General features: G+C 53.4%; 1 protein-coding gene across 2 annotated transcripts in view; it reads left to right on the top strand.

Moving 5' to 3' along the window:
- Positions 1-96: 96 nt before the first annotated feature.
- Positions 97-19,979, top strand: part of IRX2 (iroquois homeobox 2) — a 130,439-nt gene continuing 110,556 nt past the window's right edge. Inside the window, exons 1-5 of one of the 2 annotated variants that reach the window (XM_081825855.1) lie at positions 98-508; positions 1,834-2,239; positions 2,502-3,215; positions 3,984-4,060; positions 4,748-5,339. In XM_081825855.1, the coding sequence (XP_081681981.1) occupies positions 260-508; positions 1,834-2,239; positions 2,502-3,215; positions 3,984-4,036 (1,422 nt within the window). In that variant the 5' untranslated portion in view covers positions 98-259 and the 3' untranslated portion in view covers positions 4,037-4,060; positions 4,748-5,339. Of the gene's footprint in view, positions 509-1,833; positions 2,240-2,501; positions 3,216-3,983; positions 4,061-4,747; positions 5,340-19,979 lie in introns of those variants that run through there. The other variant, XM_081825856.1, reaches the window with a different exon arrangement.

Genomic DNA, 19,979 nt, shown 5'->3' with positions numbered 1-19,979 from the left:
CCAAACCCCGACCGCCGGCCTGGCGCGCGGCTGCGCCCACCGGCTCCGCGCTGCCGCCGCCGCCGCCGCCGCCGCCGCCGCCGCCGCCCCGCCACTCCCGCGGCCCGCGGGCCTCCCGGGCTAGTGCGCGGGCCGGCCTGCCTCGGCCCGGGGCCCCCGCGCCCGCCGCCGCGCCGCGCCCCGGCCGGGCGTGGATGGAGGGCGCCGCGCGCCTTGCCCGCTGCTCGGCGTGACGCGGGCCCCGTGCCCCGCGCCCACCATGTCCTACCCGCAGGGCTACCTGTACCAGGCGCCCGGCTCGCTGGCGCTCTACTCGTGCCCGGCGTACGGCGCGTCGGCGCTGGCGGCGCCGCGCAGCGAGGAGCTGGCTCGCTCGGCGTCGGGCTCGGCGTTCAGCCCTTACCCGGGCTCCGCGGCCTTCACGGCACAGGCGGCCACCGGCTTCGGCAGCCCGCTGCAGTACTCGGCCGACGCCGCCGCCGCCGCCGCCGGCTTCCCGTCCTACATGGTAACCGCGCGCAGGCGGGTGGGAGGGGACGCGGGACACCCGGGCGACGGGACCGCGATCGGGGCGCGAGGGCGCGGGGAAGTGCCGTGGGCGGTGGCTCCGGAGTCTCGGACGCGGGCCGCCGCGCCGCGGGCGGGACAGGAGGCCGGAGTGAGAGGCAGCGCGGCCCGCTGGAGACGTCCCTCAGACCGGAGGTCCGCGCCGCTTCCCCTTGGCTTTCGGGGTGATGTTCCCAAAGAGCCTGAAAAGTGCGACACCGCTGGGGTCGGGAATCTGTGCTGGGTTGTCCTTCGTTCACGCGCCAAAGCCGGGCGATGAGTGCAGAGCGGGCCGGGAGCTCGCTTCTCTCGGCCCAGGGAGCGAGGCTCGGCGCCCCTGGGGCGTCCGGGGCGACTGCCGGGCGCTTTGGGTTCACTTGCAGGTCTTGGGGGTCACCGGGTTGAGGGGAGGGGGCGGAGGCTCGGCGGCAGCTCAGGGGCCCTGCCAGGCGCGACAGGATCTTGGCCTTAATCTGTCGCACAAGGCCGTGCTTTCCAAAAACGTGTCGGCGGGCGTGCGGCAACCCTAACTGCCGCCTCAGTCCCTGCGTACGGAGAGTAGCCCCTGCTTCCCCGACCTGGGGTCGGCCCGCTCGCCTCTGGTTCCGCAGCTGGGCCCGGCCCGTTGGTGGTGACGCCAGTTTCGGGCGATTGAGGCCGTTACGGGGAGGGGGATGTTGTCGCCATGGCCCGCCCTCGGTGGAATTCGGGGGCAGCGACATCGGAGCTGGGGCCTTGGAGGAGGCTGCAAATGTCTCGAATTTAAACGTTAAAGGCTGAATTAAAATGCTAATTACCGCGTATTTGAAGAATTCGAAACGGTGACTGGCTTCTGAGTTGCAAATTGGATTTGCGGAGCTTTAGAGCGGTGAATAGCGGAGCGGGGGCTCCGGGGTGGTTTTTTAACCATGTAAGGGCGGGGAAGGGGGAGTAGGGGGAGCCAGCCAGAGAAATTTAGATATCAAGAAAGTACCTGTGGGTCCGTGTGCGTGCATGTGTGCGTACATCTGTGCCCGCAGCTCAGGGATATTTGGGGGGAAGATACGTCATTTTAGGAAAGTGAAATAGTTCAAAAATTCGAGAATAGAACTGCAGCGTTTTCGTGATTAGCAGCCTGTTTTAAATTATGCGCTGCGTTTTTTCCTGCTCATTTGCTGCGGGGAAATAAGGCTCCAGCGCGGGACTCACCCTGGAAAAGGCGGCATTGGGAGGGCGGAGGGGTCACGTTTGGGCCGATGAGGGCCAGGTTCCCGCACACCCCGCTAACCAGGCTCTTGTTGGTTCCAGGGCGCGCCCTACGACGCCCACACGACCGGCATGACGGGCGCCATCAGCTACCACCCGTACGGCAGCGCGGCCTACCCGTACCAGCTCAACGACCCGGCGTACCGCAAGAACGCCACGCGGGACGCCACGGCCACGCTCAAGGCCTGGCTCAACGAGCACCGCAAGAACCCCTACCCCACCAAGGGCGAGAAGATCATGCTGGCCATCATCACCAAGATGACCCTCACGCAGGTCTCCACCTGGTTCGCCAACGCGCGCCGGCGCCTCAAGAAGGAGAACAAGATGACGTGGGCCCCGAGAAACAAAAGCGAGGATGAGGACGAGGACGAGGGCGACGCTGCAAGGAGCAAGGGGGAGAGTCCCGACAAGGCGCAGGAGGGCACGGAGACGTCGGCGGAGGACGAAGGTGAGCGGGGCCGCGGCTGGCGCGAGGTCTTAGGGGGAGCTTTCTTCCCAGGCGGGCGCAGAGCCCAGGTCGGGGAAGGTGCTGCCCGCCGCCCCCAGGTGCGCGGGGGGCCGACCGAGTCGGTCCTCGGGCACTTCCTGGGGAGGCTGTGCTCCCCCTAGGACGTGGCTGGGGTGGGCTGGAGGTGGGAGATCACGTGGGGAGGAGGGCGCCCGGGGCCCGCGCGTCGCCGCGTCCCACAGCCCTGCCCGCGCCCCTGCAGGGATCAGCCTGCACGTCGACTCGCTCACGGACCACTCGTGCTCAGCCGAGTCGGACGGGGAGAAGCTGCCGTGCCGGGCCGGGGACCCCCTGTGCGAGTCGGGCTCGGAGTGCAAGGATAAGTACGACGACCTGGAGGACGACGACGACGACGAGGACGAGGGCGAGCGGGACCTGGCGCCGCCCAAGCCCGTGACCTCGTCACCCCTCACCGGCGTGGAGGCGCCGCTGCTGAGCCCCCCGCCGGAGGCCGCGCCCCGCGCTGGCGGCGGCGGCAAGATGCCCCTGGGCAGCCGGACGTCGCCGGGCGCGCCGCAACCCGCCAGCAAGCCCAAGCTGTGGTCTCTGGCCGAGATCGCCACGTCGGACCTCAAGCAGCCGAGCCTGGGCCCGGGCTGCGCGCCGCCAGGGCTGCCCGCGGCCGCCGCGCCCGCCTCCTCCGGGGCGCCGCCGGGCGGCTCGCCCTACCCCGCCTCGCCGCTGCTCGGCCGCCACCTCTACTACACGTCGCCCTTCTACGGCAACTACACAAACTACGGGAACTTGAACGCGGCGCTGCAGGGCCAAGGCCTCCTGCGGTACAGCTCGGCGGCCGCGGCCCCCGGAGAGGCGCTGCACTCCGCGCCCAAGGCGGCCAGCGACGCGGGCAAGGCGGGCGCGCACCCGCTGGAGCCCCACTACCGGCCCCCGGGCGGCGGCTACGAGCCCAAGAAAGGTAGGCGGCTGCGGCGCGCGGGGCCTCCGGGGAGGGAGAGCGGGCGGGTCCGATTAGTCAGCGGTTCCGAGAACGGCTGGGTCAGGGCCCGGGGAGACCCTTGGGCCTGGCACGGGAGCCTTTGTTGCGAAAGGCGCCACTCTGACCAGAAGTTAGGGGAGGTGAAGGGGGCGGCGGTAGCCCTGAAAAGGGGAGGAGAGGGCAGGGCGACCCTTGCCTTGCAATAAGGCTTAGCCCTTTATTACGTACATGTTACTTAACTTACTATTATGGTTACGATTGGTATTATTATCATGATTGGTTTCCGCAAAAAACAAATTGTCACAAAATGCAAATTACAGCTTGTCTCCCGGTAGACTGAGCAGAAGCCTTGGTGTGTTCTCCGCTCGGAGAGTCTCTGCTGAGTCTTCTGCTTTGGGCTGGAGGGAAACACGACGTTGTAGTAACTCTGAGAGGCGCTAGTTCTTCCAAATAGAAGACCAGAGTCTGCCGCTCCCCTGCCCTCTCTGTGTGTCTGCTCCCGTGGCTCATGATTCAGGCATGAGTTGATAAGACCTGCAGAAGGAGCTCAGACAAGAAAAGAAAATGAGAACAGGAAACATGCCCCAAATCTGTCTCCAGCACTGGCCGCTCAGACAGTTTCCCTAAACTGTGTTGTGCGTTCAGGGAGCGAGCATGCATGGGTGTGCGGGCTGGTGGGTGTGCAGCTGTCTGGGAGACAGATGGCTCTGGGGTCAGGTTCTGACTAACTGCCCCCTCCCCTGACAGATGCCAGTGAGGGCTGCACCGTGGTTGGTGGGGGCGTTCAGCCCTACCTATAGAAGGCGCCCTGCGCAGCAATGCAAGTAAGTGGGCACCCTGGGGTTGCCTCCCACCCTGGGGGAGCCTCCAGCACCAACTGCACTGTAAACTTGCTTACTGTATATTTCTTGCTTCTTGTCGTGGAGTCTGAGGACAGAGCCTTGCAATGTCCTTCGGTGTTTTTCTTTTCCTTGAAGTGGGAAAGTAGCCATTCTGTTTTCTTAAGAGTCCCTCTTTTCCCACCCAAGTTCTGCTGTGACAGATCGCTCCTTTAACGGGAACGTGCATATTGCACCACAGCTGCTGTTTTCTCTTTGAAAAATACATTATTAAAATTGGGGTATTTGTATGCCGTTTGGAACCATTTTTTACTACACTAGACGCGTAATAGACACTGGCTTTGATGAGCTAGTGCTGCTGAAGCCTGGGGCATCAGGACCCTTTAGAGGTGGTGTTTGCAGAGTAAGCCTAAGAGACGCGAGAAGCACTAGCCGTTTATCAGGCCTGCCCCCGGGTCCAGATGGACTAGATAGGACCCTGCGGCTCACCTGGCTCACAGCAGTATCTCAAAAAAATCCCTACCTTACAGCTAGGCAAAATCACTAATCACAGATCTGGATGATGTCGGGAAAGAGGCACAATCACTTCAGATCGACTCGTTTTTATACTGTGATGATGTTGGTGTGCAACTGAAGGATTTGGGATGATTTGGTTTTTTCCTTGGTCCACAGGTAGGTGTCACAATTGCTTTGGAAAAAAAAAAAGTCAGCAGGCCATTCTCTCCCCCCAAGTTCATAAATATACAGATATAAAAATCACATCTCTAAACCCGGACCGCATCTTGTGCCGCTGTAAAGGAGAAGGATCCACAGACTCTAACCGAACAGACCTTTGTTGGACATAACGTGAATTTGTTGGCATAGTATAGCTTCCCCAATGTTTGTGTGACTTCTGAAAACAATCTTTTTTCTCAGGATATCTTGAATTGATCACTTCATTGCCACGGTATATATTCTATAGGTGTGATAGGATTTACTGTAAAATTTATTTGTAAAAGATGTACACAGTAGAAATAAAATGTGATTGAAGAACTTGAGTACTTAAGAAGTGGAAACAAATTTGATATTTATTTTTATAATGATATAAAGCTTCTAGTAATTTATGCAAGTTGTATTGCAATGGAATCTAAACTTTTTGTAAATAAATTCTGCCTGGTTTTTATTTGAACATTGCTGGTTATACAATCTTTGTTGGTTGTTTAACAAGAATTCTTTACTAATTTATATCTTAAATTGTAAATAAAAACAGACTAGTCTACGACAATATGGTGTTTGGGGCTCATTTTTCCTAGGAGAGTGATCTGGGTAGGAAGCCCCAGGTAATAGCAGCCCCTCCCCCCAGGTGATCTGACCTCAGGCTTTTTAATGAAAATGTGTAAAATAATCTCTCCCTTCTCCCGTTCATAAAAAAAGGAGATAGGCAGATGGAAGAGAAATACACAGTAGGGCAGTAACATCCAGTTTTGGATTATTTATATGCACACGTATTGCAAGAAAATTAAGATTTTTCTGCTCTGAATATGCAGATTACTTGTTAGTGTCAATTTTTTAAACTTGGCCAAATAAAATGACCTGACATCCTTATGCGTTAGGATCCATTTTATATTTATTTCTACGCTAGCTTATTGAACCTTCTCCTTAAGGTAAGCTGGAGAATCCTGATAGCAAGGTTAGTAGGGAGTCACACCTCTGACTGACCATATGTTGCTGATGGAAGTCATTGTTTATTTTAAAGCCAGAATTATCCACATTGGCATAGATTATTTAGATTTAAGGGCCTTGACTCTCCTTTTCCTGTATCGCACATTGAACACAAGGTGAAAATCTGGGAGGAGAGATTTATTTTCCTTTCGGTGGCTCTTACCCTTACCCTGGGGGAAAAGAAAAGTTTAAACAACCTTAGACTATGACCTGGTTATTGTGCTGCTCACCATCTAATTATAGAACAAGTCTAGAATTTGTAGGCAAGTAGCGTATTCCCTTTGATTAGTATCATAAAAGCAGCAAACCTGTCACTTTAATTTTCAGCAAAATTATATGGATATCCATATAATATGATTTCAGAGAAGAGATGAACAATCATTTATTTCCTTTCCAAAGATAAATTGAGTGAATATAACTTACGGTTATAAAACAAGAATAATAGCTTCTTAGATTGCCCTTTAATCAATCATACACTTACTTTTCAAGAGGTTCATCTGTTTTATTCCATGATTAATAATGCTGCAGCATGAGCGCATTATTGGATCCCAGCGGGGGATGTCCCGGATGCTTTTAGCTGCTTTGGAATGGTCAGTTGGGGTTCATTATGGGCTGATATTGAACAATTTATAAAATCTTGTCTAAACATCTGCCAGCTCCGATAGGCCGATGTGTCTGAGGATGGGAAATTGCTGGACCAGTTGATACTGACAAACGGATCTCTCTCCAGTGGCTTTTTGTGCGGTAGAAATTAGTGGCCTCTTGCTGGGGTCTTGTTAGAAAGGGTATTTGAAAGTAATCTTAGGTACTTGAGGCAAAGCCAGGGGGCTGTTAACTGGACACTGAGCCAGGCCAGTGGGGAGGAGCAGTTGTGGTTTGTCTCCTGAGAAAAGGAGTAGATCAAGGTTTTGGTTTTCTGCTACTTCTTAGGCATTTTGTTGGTTTTGGGTGTATAAGCATTTGGAGGCTAGACATAAAGCCAACCTTTAGGGTAGAGAGCTGTTTTGTTTTGTTTTGCTTTGTTTTCTCCTTCCTGCCTCCCCAAGTAAGAGACATGGAAATGTTTGGAGCTGAGCTATTTCTTGGTGACAGGGAAGATTTTTCACATGGGAAACCATGGCTCTCTGTGGCAGCGAGTCTGGAAGAAAACAAATGTGAGGTCTGTGAGCGGAAAAGTGAGCTGTGAGCTCCTTTGCTCATTTTTGTTTCAGATGTAAAACCTTCATAGACTTTCCATGAAGATAATGATTTTTTCCCCTCCAGATAGCATTTTCAAGTGCAATATTAAGGGATGAAGTAGTTTGCTTTTATTAATATTAGCCATATTTCCTAAATCAGCAGGGAATACAAAGCACATGGCAGAAATATCTGTCATATGTAATATTATAATTTGAGTATTTGGAAGACTTCACGGCAAAGTATGGAATTTTTAATTCTAACAAATTAAACACTTCAAGACCACACATCCTAATGACCACACATCAACAATTAAGGCACTGTGTCTCTTAGAGAAGTATAGAGTATGGGAGTGGGAAAACCAAACAAAAATTGATCTTTGTGCCTATGTTCAGAAATTGAAGCCTGGGTAAAAGCTGCCTCCCTTTGGAACAGAAGGTTGTTTTACCTGGACATGTGATCCGTTCCCGCACGCGCACGCGCCCACACCCACCTCCGTCCCCGACCCGGTTCTCTGGACAACCGCACCTTTCAGTTGCTGAAAACTCAAAGCAGCTCAGGAGATTAGCTCAGGCTAACGAATATTCTTTGATGTTTATATGCCCAACAAATTATCAAAGATTTCCATAACTTACTCACCCTGCCTCCTGACCTGAATTTCATTCTGGAGAACTTGATTTTTAAATGTGTGCTAAGAACATAAAACCCGCAGGTGTTTAGAGGGATCTTTTTAAAAGAGAAATGCAGAGTGATTTATGAGCTCCTCTCCGTGAAGATCATTAGGAAAGATGAAGGAGGAAGAAGAGAGAGGGGGAGGAGGAGGGAGGAGGAGAAAGAGGAGGGAGGAGAGAGCGGGGAGAGAGAAAGAGAAGAGGGAGAGAGAGAGAGAAGAGGAAGGGAGAGAGGGAGGCGAGAGAGAGAGAGAGAGAGAGAGAACCTTCTCCGAGGAAGGAAGTTGGTGTGGGGTCTGATTTTTATTTTTGCTTTAAAGTCTACTTAATCAGAACTGTCGCCGGCCAAGACAGACGCTCGCAGCTCCCGGAGCCGGCAGCCCGGCGCGGGGCGCTGGCGAGCCGGGCGCGGGGCCGTCGGGCCGGGCCTGGCGCTCGCGTCCGTCGGCGTGCGGGGCTCGGCCCTCCGCGGCCCGGGCTGCGCCGGGGCTGGTTGATCGGAACCCCCGCTTTCATCTCAGGTGGACCCCGGGGGCCGGGCGCTGCCGAGAGCCCCGGGAGCGCTTGCCCGGCGGCCACGGCCTCCCGCGCCCGTCAAATGTCAACATTTGTTCCCAATAAAAGAGTTATTGTTTCTGCAAAGCTGCCCAGCAACTGCCTTTGAAACTTGAAAAGAACTTCATCCACCTTTGTCTGACGCGAGGCGAGAGGGCGGGAGCGCGCAGAGCCAGGGGCTGCGGCCCGGCCGGCGGGGGGCGCCGCCTGCACCCACCCGAGCGGCCCCGCCCGAGCGGGTGTGCAGCGGGCGCGGGGCTGGGCCGGCGGGGCTCCCCGCGGGCCGCCTCCGGACACCTGCGGGCTCGGGCGGCGCGGCCGGCGCGGAGGACCACGCGCCCTCCAGTCCGCCTGCGTTTCAGGGTCGGGGGAAACTGCATTCAAATACTTACTACAGAGGCTGAGCGTAAAGTGGGCCGTGAGCTTTCTATCGTTGCAGAATAAATGTGCGCTAAACTTCCACTGCTAGTGTCGAGTAAACAGACATCAGTTGGAAAAAAAATCATTCCGAACCGATTTATTTCTTCCGTCTGAGGCAACCCTTTCAAATCTAAGCAATACACTGAGTTATTAGAAAGTTTCCTCCAAAAAACACTATGCAATGATTATCTAACAGATGATTTTTCCTAGGTGCATTGACAATCCCAAGAAAAGCATTTATTTTAACCCCAAATTAAGGGTATAAGTAGATCTATGAAATAAGTGTTTTTACACAGCTTTTTACAAAAATAACATTTTAAACATTTTAAAAATGTGTTAACCCAGGAGGCAATCTTGGGAACAATACACAGCCTGTGATACGTGGATATTATGATTAACATCATTTGAATTTCTACAAATCGCAAAGGGGACATGTCCCTTTGATGTATTTTCAAACCTTTATGTAAGTGACAAATCCCTACAGATATTTTAAAGGCTTATTATGAGAAGAAGTAATCTATGACAATATAATTTTCCAGTTGCTGAAAATTACTTTCTGTGGGCCATAAGGACAGCTCATGCCAACCCGCTCCTCTGCTTTGGCTGGAGCGGCATGGGACCAGTATTTCATGATGTGTGGGTAGACCTTGCCTTGGGAGGCAAAGGAGAGAGCGCTTGTTTTAGGGTGCAGACACCCCCATTTGCATGCTTCCCTGCCTTCTCACCGTATCTCCTGCAAACAGAGGCATGTAGGCTCACTGCACCTCCAAGCAGAGAAGAGGCTCCTGTTCTCTCCACGGAGGGCAGAGCGTTCTCTCTTTCTAGGAAAAATAAAAACTGAAGATATTATTAAGGAGGACTATACTGGCAATATAATTTAAAAAGAATGAGTTATGAAATCTCCCTCCTCTGTTCTTCTGAAATCCCAGGTAAAAGGAAAGAGGAAGAATGGTGTTTGTTCGTTTATTTAAGTCTGGTCCCAAGATAATAAGGGAAAGTCTTTAAAAAAGGTGTCCCCAGTGTTACTTTGTTCTATATGGCACTGAACACAAATTAAATCTAATATTCTTAAAGAAGCAAACTGTGAGGTTTGGGGCTGCCTCCAAATGGGAACAGAGTGGATCTTCATAGGAAATACCCAGAGGGCAGAAAGGAAACACAACACTACAGGAGCGCTGGCATTTTTTTGTGGGGAGATAAATTGACAATTTATTGTGTGTAACTCCTGATCAATTATTAATCCTTAGTGTCAACAACAGGGTTATAATTACCTTTGGTTATTTAAAGGAGTATTTTTTTTTTCATTTCTCTGATCCGTAATTAGTTAATGCTCTTGAGCGAGGATTCAAAGCGGAGCTGGTCCGACCAGGCCCCTGCCCACTCCTCCTTTCCGGTGACCTTTAGGGAAAACACCCACAGTCACCTTCCTGCCCTCAGCAACTCCCTCCCAGGTTCCCTTCCAGCGGTGGGCACCTTCCCCTCCCCTCCCCCAGCCATAAATAATGATTCCGGAGGAAAAGGGGGCAAATGACAAACAGATAGGGCGCAGCTGGGATTAATAAGGCTGATCAAAGTCAGTGGCCGGGGAACCGCTCGGCAGCGAGGAGGGTCTGAGGCCCATACGGGTGCCCGTCCTAGCTCTTGCCTTTCCCTCCAAGATCAAGAGAAAGGGCAAAGCGAACATTTTCACCCCTGGCATCTTCTAACAGAGGAGAGGGGCTGGGGGAGGACCCCTGTTCCTAGGCCCTGCGAATCCCAGCGGAAAGGGGCCGACCTGGCTTGGGGTTTGAAGGGAGCTGCGCTTTCGCCCGGCGCGGGTGCGGGTCCCACGTGCACCCCGCTCCCCCTTCCGCTCCGCCTGGGCACGGCGAGGGGGGTGGTCTTCGGCCCTAGAGGTTGGGTCGTGAGTTGGCAGGTTAGCTGGGCACAAACAGGTGGCCCGGGTGAGCGGGAGCGGCGGCTGGTCGGTGTCCGGATGAGCTCGGAGGGAAAGGCCGCGTCCGCCGCCGGGAAGCGGCTCCACTGCGCGGAAGGAGCACCGCGGCTGTGGGCGCTGTCGCCCTCTGCGGCCCAGACGCCGGCGGCCCTGAGTGCAGGTGCGCGAGCTGGAGGCGCCCGCCGCGTTCTCCCTGGGGGCCCCCAGCTCCTTAATGTCCCTAAAGCCCCCCCAGGGTCGGGTCGGAGCACACGTGTTTTGTCCTGGCACAACTACAATCATTTCTTCTGGGCGCTGCTTTTGTCCAAGCTCTTCAGACGCCTAAGCTGTCCGAGGTGGGGACGCCTTGCAGCTGACACCCCAGGCCCACTTGTGCCCTGCCATCCTCCAGCGCAGCGCGCTACGCTTCACTGGTCACACCGAGGCCCCAAAAGGCAGCCACCCCGACTTGCAGCGCAGCAGCAGGTCAAGGGAGCGCGCAGATGCGGTGGACCCCTCGGGCTGCCGCTGTGCCGGACTGCCTGGCCCCGGAGCCCGCGGCGGGGGGTGGGCCGCCTGGAAGTGGGGGGCTGCAGGGTTCGGAGGGGATGCTGAGCTGGAACCCTGGGATCTCCGGCGGCAGAATGCGCCCCATGCCACTGAGGCCTGAGAGCTCCAAGTCCAGCCGCCTGCCCAGTTCTCCCACTTTTGGCCCCCTCCCCTTGGCACTGAGGGGTATCTGACCCTCGAGCCTCCTTAGAGGAGGCTGCAGGCAGGCGCCCTGGGCCGTGGACCAGCCCGCACGAACGCTCCATGGCTGCCGGTTCCCGGGAGGCCCACCGGGCTCCCCCCGATTTCCGCAGGTCCCTTGCTCTCCCGCTCCGCCGCCCTGCTCAGGCGTCATTCCGAGGCTGGTTCCGGGGTGCTCATCCCCTTCCCCCCAGCGCCCCGGAAGCGCCGCTGCAAGGTGAGGAGTGTCCCCGCCTCGGCCAGGTGGAGGGGCGAGACTCCGCGCTCGGGGCGTCCCCTTCTCTCTTCCCTGCGTCGGGTTCTTCCCTGCTCGGGCACCGCACGTCTGTGGGCCGCAGAGCTCACAGCCACACCGAAGCTGCGGAGAGCGAGGAGCCCGCGCCTGCCGCGGCCGTCGTTGCGCGCCGGGGGGTCGGCGGAGTGGCGCGCGGGAGCGGACCCCGCGAGGCGCCCCGAACGCCCTCACTCCGCGCGGGCAGGCCAGGCAGGTGGCCCCTCCAGGGACGGCCTCAGAGAAGCGCCGCGAGGGTCAGGGCGCTCCAGGGAGCCTTGGCATATCGGCACCGCTGCCCGCAGACCAGAGGCTCGCAGAGCTGCTGCTGCTTTTTGGGGAATTTGCCAGACCAAGTCAGGGTTTTACAGACCCAACAAAGCCAGTGTAGCCACCTTGACGTACTGCCTGACCCCTCCCCGCGCTCCTGCCAAAGAACTAGCTGGTGGGCTGCCTGGAGGTGGTGAGGAGCCCTGTGTACGCAGCGCAGCCTGGGGCCCGGATGGGGGCGCCCGCGAGCGGGCTTGGTCGCCCGGTTTCCGTTGTGCTACAGCCCGCAGTGCAGGCCCTGAGTCAGGGAGGTTCTCCGATCCTGCCCCTCCCTCACCCCTTCCTTTCTGGGCCCCGTGGGGCAGCTTTGACTCGGGCTCAGAGCTGGTAGCTCAAGGGTGGGACCCGGAACCACGTCCCCAGCCTCCTGCGCTCTGGGAGAGGATCCTGAGCAAGGGCAGGACCCACAGGAGGCAACAGAGGCCACGCCGGTGCGGGAAACGCTGGGGGATGGAGGCACTGGGAGGTGAGGGTCCGATCAGGGGAGGTGGTGCGCTCCCTAACCTTTGGGGTCAGGGCTTTGTTGTTTGTCTGGGGGACATTATGGCCCCGAAGAGACCTCCACTCAGTCTTCCTCACCATTCACACCTTGGGGGGTGACTGGACCCTGGAGGTCTGCACAGCCCGAGATGAGGAAATGGTGGATGGTTGGTGTGGGATCAGCCTACCAGGGCCTAGAGATGGGGATCCCTACCCCTGGGTCCAAGCAGGGGGGCGGGAGAGGGGGGAGCAGATCAGGTTCCAGGCGGTACCCAGCCATGACATTAGTTCTCTTAAATAGGAGGCCCAGGCCAGCTCCACATTTATCCTTCCTGGCTCTCAAGCAGTGGAAAAACAATTTGTTTTATAATGATTATGTGATACTCAGCCCCTCAAATAAAAGTGCCCTTGGTGGTAATGGGCCCAGATATAAACAGGAGTTACTGAAAGGGCTCAGCCTTTGGTGAACTGCTTCTTGCAAGAGGTCGATCTGGAGTGGGGAGGGGGCAAGGTTGAGCCCAAGGCCTGAGTGGAAGAAAGTGTGTTGAACATTTCTGTGGGGCTGGACTTTTTATAAAGGCAGGGGCCGACTTGAGGCTGTGCTTTAAAGAAGATAAAGCCCGCCTGCTAGGAGACAGAACCACAAATGAGTTATATTGTAAACAACTCAACCGACTTCACTATGTTAAGTAGAAGCAAATAATGTATTCAGGTGCTCACCCCTCGGGCTCTCCCTGCCTTCCCAGGGCAAACAAGGCCCAATGAGCAAGAAGAAGGCCTAGTTGCAGGTGGGCTGTGGGCTGGGGAGGGGAGGGGAGGTGTGAGTCTCAGGCCAGGTGCACTTTTGGCCTAACTCTTTGAGGTCAGGAAAGGCCACCAGTAGAGACCGTCTGACGTGGGGAAGGGAACAGGATGGTTCTAAATCATCTCAGGGTTAGGGGGTCCAGAAAAGCATGTCTCTGTGGTACCGGGGAACCCTCACATGAGCCCTGGAAGTTTGGGGCAGGATGCTTGGGGGCAGGTGCTGGCTCCTACAGTGGGATCATCCCCAGAGACGGAGTATAAGCCCTGCCTAGGGTGGGTGGCCTCCTTGGTGCGGCCCCATCCCTGGCCCTGAACAGTGGTCCTGCAGAGGGGGCAGTGAGTGCACTTGGGAGGTGGGTGCTGCTTGGCAGGGGAACCCCAGACGAGCCAGTGTGGGATGCCACCTCCACAGGCTGGAGAGGGGAGGGAGCGGCACTCAAGACTCCTCGTGTGGCTCTTTGAGTGGCCCAAATAGCCCGCTCCCCAAACTCTAGCTCCTCCCACCCAGGAGGCTGTGCAAGGGGTTCCTTGTTGGGCTAGGCTGGTCCCAGCATCCCCACCCACCTGCCCTGGTGGATCAGTCACAGACCTCATCCTGGCCGAAGGCCCAGTGATAGCCACGGACCAAGGGGGACAAATGAGGCCTACAGTGTATGTCTGAACACTGAACGTTTGCAAACCAGGCTTCTAAACTGCTCAATCAATGTGCTTTAGGTTTCTACCTTGGGAAATACACCTTCAAGTGATAACCTCACAGAATATGTGCAAAGCATGATTTGCATGGAAGTTAGGGACATCGCAAAGAGGACTGAATTTAATTGTCACTGTGCCTGTCTGGGCTCTGTGTTCTGAGGGTCGGCAATGTGTAGATTTGTCATAACAGAAAAGAACAGCATTCACAAATTATACATTCATTCCATTGATCTGTTCTTGTCTTTCGCATAATTACCCCTTATAACAATCAAGATTTTCATATAATCTGTGTCCCGCTGACAATCTATGATTTAAAAATTAAAAAGTTGTTGTACTCAAAGTGTAGACTTAGACATATTTTCAATAGCAACTGTGCAGTTAACCAGATGCAAGAAATAAAATTAGCCAAAATAACCAACTTGTTTGTTTTCCAAAAAAAGTTTTTTTCTTCTATAATATTCAGTTATCTCTTGAGATTTAAAGGCAAAATACACGTTATAACTTATAAATGCCCAAATTTTAAATAAAACCTTAAAAAAAAATAAAGCACTGTTTTAAATTTTGAAATGCCATCCCCTAGGACAACATGTAAGGAGGAATCCCTGTGGAGGGAGTGGAGAGCTTGAAGGCAGGTGTGGGTGGCCCTCCTGTGCTTCCCCAGGCCCAGCACAGAGCAGGTATGGACTCATGTTGTGGAGCCTCCTTCTGCCCTTCTGCATGTGGGAAGCCACAGCCCCCACTCAGAGCAGCTGTTGGGAAGTTTAAATGCCAAGGTTTGGTGGGGACATTGGGGGCGGGGCTGGGGGGGTGCTTTCAAGGACACCAGGGTGGGAAGTCAGTGGCTGTGGGCAGTGGGCAACACGTAATGTCAGATGGTATGAGGAGCAGAGAAAGACCCCAGTAATGCCCTAATAGGGGAAGGGTCGGGTAGAGAAGGGCTCCAGGGGACTTACTTGCTTGGGGTCCACAGCGCTAGCCCCCACCCGGCCTGCAGCACAGAGCAGTCCCACTCCAGGCCCAATTCCCCGGGCAACTTCCCCTTGGCCAGCCTTGGTTTCCTGCTAACTTCACAGGCAGGAAGATGGACCCTGCTCACACATGGCACTTCTCCTATCACAGAGAAAGAGCATTTTTAGGGACACAGAAAAATTGCCCAGCAGATGCAGAGAGCTCCCTGTGCCCCCTCCTCATGGCTCAGCTTCCCTGGCTCTTAGCACCTTGGTTCCTAGTAGTCCATTTGTTTCAATGGATGATTGAATATCAATACATTATTTACTAAAGTCCATAGTTTATGTTAGGGTTCACTCTTTGTGTCCCACATTCTGTGGGTTTTGACATACGCACAACATCACGAGGTTTGATTTTATATAGCACAAAAGTAGACCTCTTCGACCTTAAAGGTGTCCCTTAGACTTTTGGAAGAAATGATAGATACAATCAATAAATAGGTACAATACACATAGAATATAATGTACATGTGAATATATAAGATAGTCAAACATGAATAGGTAAATATACATAAATACCAGAGTTGCTAAATAAAATATAAGACAGTTACATTTGATTGGTTTCTTTTAAGATTTTTTTAAAAATTTATTTGACAGAGAGACACAGCAAGAGAAGGAACACAAGCAGGGAGAGTGGGAGAGGGAGAAGCAGGCTTCCCGCGGAGCAGAGAGCCTGATGTGGGGCTCGATCCCAGGACCCTGGGATCATGACCTGAGCCGAAAGCAGATGCTTAACGACTGACCCGCCCAGATGCCCCACATTTGATTGTTTTTATAAACAGTGGATACTTTTGTAATGTAAGTGCCCACTAAGTACCCTGCAGTGTTTACCTCTAAAGTTTTGTTGGTTTTCTGTACTTTGAATTTAACTGTATTTATTTTATTTTATTTTTATTTGCTAAACCTGGCCATCTTAATATTGATGAGGCAAAAATATTCGTCAAGTGACACTTTTTTAAAATACACGTCTTGAAATGGAGGAGAGGGAGGGAGGGAGCGAAGCAGAGTCCATAGGATGAAATTTACTGTGTGTTCATGGATGGAGCTGGGGGTGTCCAGTGGCTCTTGTTGGAGCCAGAATCACCTTTTTCGTAAGATAGGAAGCAGGTGAAGAGGGAGCCTTTAAACACAGAGACCCCGACAATCCTTTTGACGTCTCTCTTGCCTTGGCTGGCTCTCCACACCTTCCATGAAGATCTCTTCTCAAATCATATACTTTTCTCGTAAGGAAATGCTACTATTTAAAAATGGTCACTTTAATTCAGCATAAACTTACTGACAGTCACCGACGTTCTCGGTGTTTACATATTCCACATGAAGTGACTTCACGTCTTAATGTCCTTAAGCCAGAATGGCATTGGAGTCACCAGGAGAGAGATTCAGGGTCAGGTGGCTTGGCGTGGACCCAGGCACTGGTACTTTTTTTAAATGATGATGGCCCAAGGTTAAGAAAATGAGAAATTAAGAAATAAAATGCCCACAGTGGAAAATCAGACACCGTTTGGGTGGTGGACCCAAGTGGGAAAGAGCTGGGGCTTTGCAGTATGTGTGAAATTACCTTTGGGGTCGATCTGGAATATGATGACCCACACACTCTTGAAGGAGCCAGGAGTTTCCACAGACCACAGAGGTCCTGCAAACAGAGCTGTCCGGAGACAGTGGGGTCTGAGTAGCTTTGCTTGGCCATCAGTGGGTGGTCAGAAAGCTCTTTGGTTTCCATCAGAAGCAGGGTAAGTGTCTGCATGTTATAGGTAGTGGTGCCCAGTATTAGAAACCACCCTTAGCCCCGACTCAGTTGTGGGCCCATAGACCAGCCTTCATCACATTCGGCAGGAAGGAGGGATGACGGCATGGAAACGTGGGCCCCGGGCTCTGTTCTGCAGGCTGATTTATAAGGCTGCACACCCCAGCTTCAGCCAGCACCAAGATTCACCAACGCAATGGGCCAGGGATTCGCTGGGTTTGCACTGACCCGAAGTCTACACAGTGAATACAGGCTCGAGGGTTTGCAGGTGGAGAAGACAAGAAATGATGTGACGTAGTCTCAGTGCAAACTCCATTCACGAGGCTTGTCCTGGAGATTCGGAGTCCTGACACGGGTAGATGTCCATATAGCCTACACTCAATCGGTTCACGTTGGATTGCCAGGCTGTTGGGGAAGGATTGGAGTCCCTTTAAAGCCCCCACTTAGCAGTTCACCTGGAACAGAAAGCTGGAGATGACAACTTGAGTTTTCAATAATTTCTTGCAGGGTTTCATGGTGTTGCTGTCCAGTCCCATTAATGAATCTAGATGTATTATCAATAAGCCCATTAAAATCCACTGTGAGCCTACAGGGGACATAGATTTCTTAGGAGTTTCCTGTTGGCTTCAGGGGACGTCAGTCACCACACATCTGTGAGTGCCTTTCCCACACCACTGCTCTCTGGTCTTGGGTCTGTGCAGATGTCCAGCTGCGGTCATCCTGTGTAGACAGCTGTCTGCTCGGACCTTGTGTAGACAGTCAGCTACAGGAAACTAGTGTAGACAGTTTTAGGAAGTTTGTGTGGACAGTAACCTGCAGGAGCTTTGTGTAGACAGGTGCACGGGGGCTGTACAGATCGGGGTAGGAGGCAGTGTGCACAGCGGGGTGCAGGAGGCAGGGTGCGCAGGGGGCGTGGAGACTGGAACCTCAGGTATGTTCTCAGAGGCATCCTGTGCCCGCTTTTCTTCACAAGAGCCTTCTCCCTCTGGAACTAGTTAGGACCCTCTTCAGATGGAACTCCCTTCACATCCCTGTAGCACAATCTGAGTCAAACGCAGACGATTTGAACTTATTTTATGTATGTGCCCTTATAAAATACTTGTTAAATGATCACGATGTCTTGAAAAGCCACAGGCTGGTTAAAGTCTGTGTGGGGTGAGAAGCGGAGGGGGTCTCATCAGGGAGTAGGGAGGGACACAGCTGCAGGTGGATGCCTAGTCCAGCCTCTTGCTGGCAGCTCCTTGCTCTACTCTCAGCTACGGCGGAGGTGAACGCAATGGCACCTTCTCACGTTTCCTTAGGGGGGAGCTTCTAGTAACAGTCTCTGCCAGACATGCGGAACCCTTTTTAGGTGCAAATGCAAAGGGAACTGGAGTTTAATTTCTGCCACTGAACTCTTAGCTGCCACGGAATAAGTGATCGCTTCCTAGCAATGGCATCAATCCAGTTCATCATTCTATTTATAAACGCATTTGGTACAGGCAGACCTCATTCTATTGTACTTTGCTTTATTGCACTTGGAAGATCCTGCATTTTCACAAATGGAAGGTTTGTGGCCACGCCGCATGGAGCGACGCTGTCGGGGCCATTTTTCCAAGAGCATTTGCTCACTGTATGTCTCTGTGTTACCTTTTGGTACTTTCCCCAATATTGGAATGATGAAAATCTTGTTATTATTAAATTTGTCTTGGTGATTCTGTGATCAGGGATCTTTGATGTTACTGTTGCAGTTTCTTGGAGTCTGAGTCCGCCTTCACATCCAGGGTCTCACTGAAACATTGTACAAAGCCCACAGTGTCCCTGGAGGATGTTACTCACTTCACACGTTAGGCAGGAGGGGGCTGAAGCTCAGAGCTTTCAGGACGCACAGCCAATCATACAGGAGAGCCTGCCGGCGTGGATTTCGGGCTTCCTCTGTGTGCTTGCTGTGGACCCCTCACCCACACCTCACCCCAACACTACACAATGGCAAGGATTGTCATCTCCGTCCTACAGCCAGGAACCTTGTCGCAAGTTACAGAACAGACTTGTACTGGCCCAAAATAACCCGAGGCAAGGAATGGGCTCTGGATCCCGCACTGGGCAAAGTGCAGGCCCCCTGCTCCCTTCCTGGCCCGGCCAAGTCTCCACCCAAAGTCTGCTCTTCCAGGCCGCTTTGTCCTTCCCTCCACCACAGGCTCTCTTCACCCACCCTCAGCTGTCCCTGCTGCAAATTGGCTTTTGTGCAAGAACCCAGCCAAGGGTCATGTGGATGACACATTCCCTAAACCTCCATCATCAGTGGGATTGTCTTCATGAGCGCCCATCAGGACCCGCAGATCTGTGTAAACACACAGCGAAGTAGAATGAACAGACTCGGTCTTGTATGCAACACAGACTTTCTCTGCACTGGTGCAGAGCAGTGGAAAGCCCTTCCGGAGTTAAGCAAAGCAGCAGCGAGCTTCGGTTGTTCTCCTTCAATTACTCTATAGCGAGTTCACAAAAAGGGCTTCCGCATCTGCACAAACAAACGAGCACCCCGTACCCTCCAAAAGCACTGCCATGCAGAATGGTAGTAAGGACAGTGGTGTCAGATCTCCAGCCGGCCTCTGTCACCTTCAGGGCTGCTCGCCGGGGCAGGGGCCCTTCCGGGTCCAACCCCATGATCTGCCGGCCTCAGCCCTCGGCTTCTTTCCTGAGAGCTTTCCTTTTCTGATTTTATATAGATAGATAGATAGATAGATAGATAGATAGATAGATAGATAGATAGATAGATAGATAGATATACCCCTCTCCCATGGAGTTTAAGTTTCCCAGAATAAGTTAAACTCTGAAATGGAGATGAAGCACGGAGCTGTGGCTTATGCGAACATCCTTTAATTTATCCTCTTCTAAGGAGTGAACTGCCAACTTCTAGCTCACTCAAGTTCCCCAGGGCACAGCCAGGCTTGCAGAGGGAACGACCTACAGAAGCACATCCCGTTTCTCGTACTTTCTATCAGATTCCTTTCCCTTTTTGAGCTTTCTTGATTGAAACATGAGGTGACGTTGCCTCAACCTTCAGAATCATGCACGACATCCCGCCTTTTGCTCTTATGCACACACACCCTGTTAAGTTCCAGAAGACCACCACGCTGCCCTAATTGCACACGGAGGCTCGTCCCCTTGCATTCATGCTTTGCCTGCACAATCTAATTTTGGAGCGGGAGTTGTCTATCCTACTTCATATGGATTAAGAACCCCTTAGCGAGATGGATCAAGGTGATCACGTATTAAAGGAATATTTGGGACTGTCACTCACCACCAATCAGCAACTTGGCACCCTCTGTGTGGACAACACTGCAAGATATGAATGGAGTTTACCCTTCCTGTCCTTAGGCTTTCCCTTCCACATATACCTAGAGCCAG

The sequence above is a fragment of the Leptonychotes weddellii genome, chromosome 7 (assembly GCF_054177405.1).
Source record: "Leptonychotes weddellii isolate Sample4059 chromosome 7, ASM5417740v2, whole genome shotgun sequence".
Classification (NCBI taxonomy): domain Eukaryota; kingdom Metazoa; phylum Chordata; class Mammalia; order Carnivora; family Phocidae; genus Leptonychotes; species Leptonychotes weddellii.
This window is presented reverse-complemented; position numbering and strand designations above follow the sequence as displayed.